General features: G+C 43.5%; 1 protein-coding gene across 2 annotated transcripts in view; it reads right to left on the reverse strand.

Moving 5' to 3' along the window:
• igsf21 (immunoglobin superfamily member 21) overlaps positions 1-9,168 on the reverse strand; it is a 296,609-nt gene that overhangs the window by 22,550 nt on the left and 264,891 nt on the right. For both annotated transcript variants that reach the window (XM_062965556.1, XM_062965555.1), the window contains exons 5-6: positions 5,780-5,895; positions 1,016-1,484 (exon numbers count right to left, since the gene is read on the reverse strand). In XM_062965556.1, coding sequence (XP_062821626.1) covers positions 1,016-1,484; positions 5,780-5,895 — 585 coding nt within the window. The remainder of the gene's footprint in view (positions 1-1,015; positions 1,485-5,779; positions 5,896-9,168) is intronic.

Below are 9,168 nucleotides of genomic sequence, written 5' to 3' on the forward strand. Positions count from 1 at the left end.
TCGAGGAAGGGCCTCACGGGGCGAGGAAAAGGCGTGGGCCTTTCCTCCTTTCCTCCTCGCTACCGCTGAGGAAGGCCTGCACAGAACGAGAGAGGAGGGAAAGATGCGTGCCTTTCCTGCCTCCTCGCTCACCTCGCACACTCCTTTTCCTCCTCCTCCCTCACCTGGTATGCGCCTTCCTGCAATGGAGGAGGCGAAACAACAATAGGGGCATGCCTGTGGTAAAAGGTAGAGGGCTCCCGTTTTATCTTGCCACACAGACTCCCTCCTTTGCAGCCCTATCGTGGATTCATTTTTCTTGAAGGCTAGCAATTTCTTCCAACCCTGATTTTTAGTGTATTATCATTGTTGTTGTTGTTGTTGTTGGTCAGGGGTGCTTTATGTTTTGGTTCACAAAGGGAGAAAGGGGTTGGACTCTATGGCCCAAGGGGTCTCTTCCAACCATGTTTATTATGGTGTTGTTGTTGTTGTTGTTGTTGCTGTTATTGGGTGGCTATCTGTCAGGGGTGCTTTGATTATGATGTGATGCACAAAAGCAAAAGGGGGAGGGAGTAGATGTCCCAAGGGGTCTCTTCTAACCCTCTTTATTATTTTGATGATGATGATGATGATTATTATTATTATTATTATTAACATTGAGACTGTATTTGTTCCTTTTTTGTTTTTTGTTTTTACTTCAAAATAAGATATGTGCAGTACGCATAGGAATTTGTTCATAGCTTTTTTTTAAAAAAAACTATAATCCGGCCCTCCAATGGTCTGAGGGACCGTGAACTGGCCCCCTGTTAAAAAAGTTTGGGGACCCCTGCTTTAAAGTTATTGAAAAGTTATTCATAACATTTTTGGTGTCAGAAGTGGGATATTCTGTTCAGTCTGAGCAGGATGTTTTAACTTTTGTTCTAAAAGTCTTCATGACAGGAGGGGATGGTTTGGTTGGACCTCAGTGGCTCCACGCACTCCATGGTGCTTCTCCCTTTTCTCCCGTCATTCCCGGTAGCCCCGCTCCCCGCCTTACCGAGCGTGACTTCCGACTGCATGGACATGGAGAGAGCCGGGTGCTTGACCTCGCAACTGAAGAGGGCCTCATTGTCTATCTGGGGGTTCAGCGTCCACATGAGGATGGCCCGCACTTCCACGGTGCCGTCGCTGATGGGGATGTGGGTGTGGTGGAAGTAGTAGACGGGCTCCATGTTCTGGATCCAGCGGGGGAACTCCCGGCTCACCACAGTCTCTGGCATGACCTCGGTGGCCGGGCTGAACAAGAGTCCCTGCTCCGGGGTGAGGCCCTTGGAGGGCTGCTCGGTGGAGGGCCTCCCGCCCCGCTCTTCCCCGTTCAGCAGGGAGAGCGAGCGGTGCATCTTGGTGTCGTCCGCCTCGCGGAAGAGGTTGCGGGAGGAGCGGCCCTCTTGCAAGCCGGCGGCGTTGAGCGGGGGCTCCATGAGCGGGACCACCTCTATCAATTCCCCGTCCCGCTTGAAATACACCTGCGGAGAAGCAAAGAACAGTCAATGGATAGCCAAGAAAGGGACTCTGTTCCTGGTCTGAAAGTGTGATTTCCTGTTTAGTCGTGCAGTCCTTACTTTCAAAGTCATTGTTCTACTCCCGAAACTTTGTTTTTGTGGCTGCCCCAAACTAGGATGAAGTGGTTGAGATATTGTGTTGCCGAAGGCTTTCATGGCCGGCATGTGTTTTCCAGGCTACATTCTCTCCTGACGTTTCGCCCACATCTATGGCAAGCATCCTCAGAGGTTGTGAGGTATATATGGCCATGTTTCAGAAGCATTCTCTCCTGATGTTTCGCCCACATCTATGGCAGGCATCCTTAGAGGTTGTGAGGTACATGGAGAAACTAAGTGTAAAGAAGTGTGATTTTTTAGTTTACAGATGTCATGTTTAATTGTGTTTTAAAAGTCATGTTTAACTGTGTTAAAAAAAGGTTAATATTTCAGTTACTCTGCACCACGAGTTGGTTGCCATGGAGAAGGGGGCGGAGCCAACTGGGTTAGCTGAAGAGAGAGCAGAATTTGGAGGGAAACTAAGTCAGTCTGTGGTCAGAGAACCATAGGGAAGGTTAGTTTTTAGAGTCGGTACCGGGAGACTGATTCTGGTTGAGGGATCAGGGTGGCTCAAATGTTTGATTTTTGAGTCAATTTTAAAATAAGTTTGGTGACTTATTTTAAGGTAGTCTGTAATCGGATGAATGACAGTAAAGACTGATTCTCAGTTGGAGAATCAGGGAGGCTCAAGAGCTTATTTGAGTCAGTTTAAAATAAGTTTGGTGGCTTATTTTAAGGTAGTCTGTTGGTGGAGAAAGAAGTGACGTTTTAAGAAGTTTGGAACACCTCAATATAACTTTGCAACTGTTCAGCAACGTGCCTCAAACAAGAAGAAAAGTTATTGTAACCATCAAGCTTGTGCTTAAATAAATGTGTTATTATTCCTTCTTATCTGTCAGAGGCCAGTGTGAATGTTGTAATGAATCAACTTGATTGGCATTAAGTGGCCTTGCAAGCTTCATGTCCTGGCCTGGGAGAATCCTTTGTTCAGAGTCGTTAGCTGCCCCAATTGATTCATGTCTGGAATTCCTCTGCAGGAAGCAGCCAGGCTTTGAAGCTGCAAGGCCATTTAATGCTAATCAATGTGGCCAGTTGCAACATTCACACTTACCTCCAACAGACAAGAATTCTTTCTCCCACCCTGGACATCATTCCATCTTCTATATATATAAAAATGTAATGTGCATAATTAGAACCAAGTTAACAACAAAACCACTGGGCCAAATCACACCAGATGTGGCCACAATACTCATCACGTTCCAAGGAGTGACCTTGCAGCTTCAAAGCCTGGCTGCTTCATGCCTAGGGGACTCCACTGTTGGCCAACTTGATCACCATTGAGTACCCTTGCAGCTCCAAAGCCTGGCTGCTTCATACCGAGGGGACTCCATTGTTGGCCAACTTGAACACGATTGAATAGGCTTGCAGCTTCAAAGCCTGGCTGCTTCATGCCTAGAGGACTCCTCTGTTGGCCAACTTGAACACGATTGAACAGCCTTGCAGCTTCAAAGCCTGGCTGCTTCATGCCTAGGGGACTCCACTGTTGGCCAACTTGATTACCATTGAGTAGACTTGCAGCTTCAAAGCCTGGCTGCTTCATACTGAGGGGACTCCATTGTTGGCCAACTTGAACACGATTGAACAGCCTTGCAGCTTCAAAGCCTGGCTGCTTCATACCGAGGGGACTCCATTGTTAGCCAACTTGAACACGATTGAATAGCCTTGCAACTTCAAAGTCTGGCTGCTTCATACCTAGGGGACTCCACCTTTGACCATACCATTGAATAGCCTTGCAGCTTCAAAGCCTGACTGCTTCATACTTAGGGGAATCCTCTCTAGGCCACCTTGAATGCCACGAAGAAAACCCTACTTAGGACTATGCCACAGCAACACGTGGCCGGGCACAGCTTTTTTATATATATACTGTTGCCTAGTTTCCAACAGACCTTACAACCTCTGAGGATGCTTGCCATAGTTGTGGGCAAAACATCAGGAGAGAATGCTTCTGGAACATGGATCCAAATTCGACACAATTCAAGCCGACTTTTAAAGCAACCCAGACGAGAAGAATCCTCAGCTGGTGAGAATCTGCACCGTTGGCACACAAATGTGCAGATTGCAACAGAGATGCATGCAAAAAAAATTTAAATAAATACCCTGTGTGCCTCTATCTGCAGAGCCAGGAGGATGATTTGCAGAAACGATGCCCGTTTTTTTTTTTTTTAAAAAAAACTCCTTTTTTTGAACATCTCTCTGAAGAGAAGATTGTATTCTGTTTCCAAAAGCGCCTTTCAAGCCCTTGATGTCACGGCGGAGCGAAACGGCCCCGGGAATGTTTGCAGATAAGTGTTTGGGGAAGGGGAGGAATAATTTCCATTTTTTTTAATGCTTCAAACATCTGAATGAATAAGCAGAAATAATTTGCCGGATGCTTAGAACTTCGCCCTCCAAGCGCATCTCTCCTGGGTATTTGTCTAAAACGGATCCACCAGGGAAAATGTGATTTAGAGAGAGAAAAACGGGCCTGGAAGGAGGACGGGAAGAACAAGGGGGAAGAAACGCAAGGCAAAACCAGTCGGATCGAGGAGACGGACTTGTTATTCCAAACATCCACTGCAAAGCATTGGGAGAGAGACAAAGAATACATCTCGTCCTTGCAGATGGGAAATAAGGCATTATACGGAAATACTTGCAACGTGATGGAACGTTTATGGGGCTACCTATAGGATTCAAGTCAAAGTCCTGTGTCTTTATGGGGCTACTTATAGGATACAAGTCAAAGTCCCGTGTCTTTATGGGGCTACTTATAGGATACAAGTAAATGTTCCATATCTTCATGGGGCTACCTATAGGATACAAATAAAAGTTCCATGTCTTCATGGGGCTACCTATAGGATTCAAGCCAACATCCCATATCTTCATAGGGCTACCTATAGGATACAAGTCCATATCCCATGTCTTCATGGGGCTACCTATAGGATTCAAGTCAATGTCCGATATCTTTATGGAGTGACCAATAGGACTACCTACACGTCTATGGGGCTACCTATAGGATACAAGTCAATGTCCCATGTATTTATGGGGCTACCTATAGGATACAAGTAAAAGTTCCATGTCTTCATGGGGCTACCTATAGGATTCAAGCTAACCTCCCATGTCTTTATGGGGCTACCTATAGGACACAAGTCAATATCCCATGTCTTCATGGGGCTATCTATAGGATTCAAGCCAATGTCCTATATCTTCAGGGGGCTACCTATAGAATACAAGTCAATATCCCATGTCTTCATGGGGCTACCCATAGGATACAAGTCCATATCCCGTGTCTTCATGGGGCTATCTATAGGATTCAAGCCAACGTCCAATATCTTTATGGAATGACCAATAGGACTACCTACACGTTTATGGGGCTACCTATAGGATTCAAACCAACCTCCCATGTCTTCATGAGGCTACCTATAAGATACAAGTCAATGTCCCATGTCTTCATGGGGCTACCTATAGGATTGAAACCAACCTCCCATGTCTTAATGGGGCTACCTATAGGATTCAAGCCAACATCCCATATCTCTATGTTGTGACCTATAGGATTCAAGGCAACATTCCATATGTTTATGGGGTTACCTATAGAACTGAATACGACATTCCATATCTTTATGGGGCTACCTATAGGGTTCAGGTCAACATTCCATATTTATTTATTTATTATTTATTTATTTACAGTATTTATATTCTGCCATCTCACCCCGAAGGGGACTCAGGGCGGATCACATTACACATATAGGCAAACATTCAATGCCTTTTAACATCAAACAAAGACAAACAAACATAGGCTCCAAGCTGGCCTCGAACTCATGAACTCTTGGTCAGAGTAATTTGTTGCAGCTGGCTGGTTGCTCACCAGCCTGCGCCACAGCCCGAGCCTGTATCTTTATGGGACTACCTATAGGATTGAAGCCAACGTCACATATCTTTATGGGGCTACGTACAGATTTCAAGCCAATGTCCCATATTTTCATGGGGCTACCTATAGGATTCAAGCCAATGTCCCATATTTTCATGGGGCTACCTATAGGATTCAAGCCAATGTCCCATATCTTTATGGGGATACTTATGGGATTCAAGTAAATGTCCCATGTCTTTATGGGGTTACCTATAGGATTGAATACAACATTCCATATCTTTATGGGGCTACCTATAGGATTCAAGGTAATTGAACTTACCATGGGGGCTGGCTTCCCACCAGAGACAATGCAGACCAGAGTGAAGTTCTGGGCCTGGTAGCGGCTGAATGGGGCCGGTGTGTCGGCAGCGATTACGGAGATAGAAGTTGGAGGAGCTAGAGATGGGAAATAAAAGAAGAGACAGTAACATTAGTATCAATATTACGTTCTGCCAAAAATTCATTTCGTGATCTGTTTTGACATTCGGATGCCCCTCCGCTCTCTGGTTTCAATTCGTAATCTGAATCTATGAAGTTTTATTATTGTTTCGGTAACATTGGTCCCATTAGCAGCAATGGGGAAAACGTCAATGCTCATGATCAAACTTGCCACACTTGTAGGCAACATTTATAACTGTAAGTCTACCAAGTTTCGGAATATTTTGGTCATCCATTGATTTTTAGGATTTTTTTTTTACCATTTTTACAAACAATTAAAAAAAAAACTACAAGAGGGATCCCCTTGAACGTCTCCACAGTGACACGACACAAGCAGGGCATCATTCCTGCAAAGTTTCAGAAAGTTACGGACATCCATTGATTTTTAGAATTTTTTCCCAATTTAAGCACCTTGGGGAAGTCACACTCTCTCAGCCTCAGAGGCTTAAAAAATTAAAATATTTTAAGGACTATCAGGATTAAACTTGCCACAGTTGTAGGCGACATTCACCATGTTAAGCCTCCCCAGTTTCAGAACATTTTGGCCATCTGATGATTTTAAAGAATTTTTTTAAAAAGTTAAGCACATGTGAAGTAATACAGCATGCATGTGGGTTGGCCAATTACATTAGCCTCTTGGCCCCCTCCCTCCCACCCCAGAAAACTGTTACATTTAGTAATACACGTCTTAAACTTGAAATGTTCCAAATCTCAGAATCTTTCCAATTTTTTTTCAGAAACGTTTCAGAAGAGCTGTTTTATTTCAGGAAGATTCGGATGCTGTCTTCTGGGTTTGTAGTTTGGTAATTTTTAATTACTAAGCGATCGATTAAAAAAATGTTCAAAAGTTATTGCAAAATTAGGGAGCACCAGCATTTTGTTTATAAAGTATAGTTAGTGAAAATTTTGTTACTATAATGAGTAATGAATGTTGTTACACCCCAAATAATTACGAATCACCCGAATCCCCCAAATACGAAACAAACTCCAACATTTTGCACACCTCTAGTTGTGACCACTTTATATTCTCGTTGCACTATTGCAATGTCCCCAAATGACACGAAAACCCATTTTAGAAGTCCTTTGACGCATGTGTTGGATATCGCATTGTAAGTACGAATTGAACGAATTTGATACGACTTACGAGGGCTAACGAAAAATTGCACACCCCAAGTAATTACAAATCACCCAAATCCTCCGAAATACGAAACTCCAACATTTTGCACATCTCTAATTGTGACCACTTTATATTCTTGTTGCACTATTGCAATGACCCCAAATGACACGAAAACCCATTTTAGAAATCCTTTGACACATGTGTTGGATATCGCATTGTAAGTACGAATTTAACTAATTTGGTACGACTTACGAGGACTAACGAAAAATTGCACACCCCAAGTAATTACAAATCACCTGAATCTCCCGAAATACGAAACACAGTCAAACATTTTGTACAACTCTAATTGTGACCACTTTATATTCTCATTGCACTATTGCGATGAACCCAAATGACACTAAAAGCCATCCTAAAAGTCCTTTGGTGCATGTGTTGGCTATTGCATCATAAGTACGAATTGAACTAATTTGATATGATTTACAAGGACTAACGAAAAATTGCACACCCCAAGTAATTACGAATCACCCGAATCTCCCGAAATACAAAACACCCCAACATTTTATACAACTCTAATGTATCGGATATCACGTCGTAAGTACGAATTGAACGAATTTGATACGACTTACAAGGACTAACGAAAAATTGCACACCCCAAGTAATTACGAATCTCCCGAATCTCCCGAAATACGAAACACACTCCAACATTTTATACAACTCTAATGTATCAGATATTGCATCATAAATACAAATTGAACAAATTTGATATGACTTACGACAACTAATGAAAAACTTGCACACCCCAAGTAATTACGAATCACCCGAATCTCCCGAAATACGAAACACACTCCAACATTTTATACAACTCTAATGTATCGGATATCGCATCGTAAGTACGAATTGAACAAATTTGATACGACTTATGAGGACTAACGAAAAATTGCACACCCCAAGTAATTACGAATCACCTTAATACGAAACACACTCCAACATTTTATACAACTCTAATGTATCAGATATCGCGCCATAAATACGAATTGAACAAATTTGATACGACTTACGACGACTAACGAAAAATTGCACACCCCAAGTAATTACAAATCACCTGAATCTCCCGAAATACGAATCAAACTCTGAAATTTTGCACATCTCTAATTGCAACTACTTTATATTCTTATTTCACGACATGAAAACCCATCTTAGAATTATGGGAGACTGAGTTGCTCATCTTTGGAGAGCCCATGTTGGAGAACTACTTGACGTGATGGATCCCTAAGAATGCCAATCTCTCCATTTCTAGGACCCTAAGTGACGAAGTCGCATCATAGTCACATCGTCAAGATGAAGTCCTACTGTGCTCTCCAGGAGGTCTGTCCGACCCTTACGTTCCAGAGAAACGTGTGTTTATGCACTCTGCGCTCTCTCTAAAAAGCTTTGCACCCCAAGGGAACCCTTCCCAGGTCGTGTTGTTTTAGTTGTCCCCAGCGGACAGCTTCAATTTAACGGGCACCTCCTTAAGAGCCGGGAAATGCAGATCCAGCAAACACAGATAAATCAAGGCCTGGCATTCTCTCCTCGGCAAAAGGACTGTTTGTTCCCTGTGGTTATCGCACACAAAGGTAATGGGGTTTAAAATGAATGGGAGGAAGCTATGCGGTGGGAGGGAGCAGGGATTTCTCTGTCTTCTAAATACATGTAATGCACAAAGGGAGGAAAGGAAAGAAGGAAGGAAGGAAGAGTTAGCAAGCGATAGAAAAAAAGGAAGGAAGGAAGAGTTAGCAAGGGAAAGGAAGGAAGGAAGGAAGGAAGGAAGGAAGGAAGAGTTAGCAAGGGATAGGAAGGAAGGAAGGAAGGAAGAAGGAAGGGAAGGAAGGAAGAGCTAGCAAGGAATAGGAAGGAAGGAAGGAAGGAAGGAAGGAAGGAAGGAAGGAAGGAAGGAAGGAAGAGCTAGCAAGGAATAGGAAGGAAGGACGGAAGGAAGGAAGGAAGGAAGGAAGGAAGAAAGGAAGGAAGAAGGAAAGGAAGGAAGGAAGAGCTAGCAAGGAATAGGAAGGAAGGAAGGAAGGAAGGAAGGAAGGAAGGAAGGAAGAGTTAGCAAGGGATAGAAAAGAAGGAAG

This window comes from Anolis carolinensis, unplaced genomic scaffold, assembly GCF_035594765.1.
Source record: "Anolis carolinensis isolate JA03-04 unplaced genomic scaffold, rAnoCar3.1.pri scaffold_15, whole genome shotgun sequence".
NCBI lineage: Eukaryota > Metazoa > Chordata > Lepidosauria > Squamata > Dactyloidae > Anolis > Anolis carolinensis.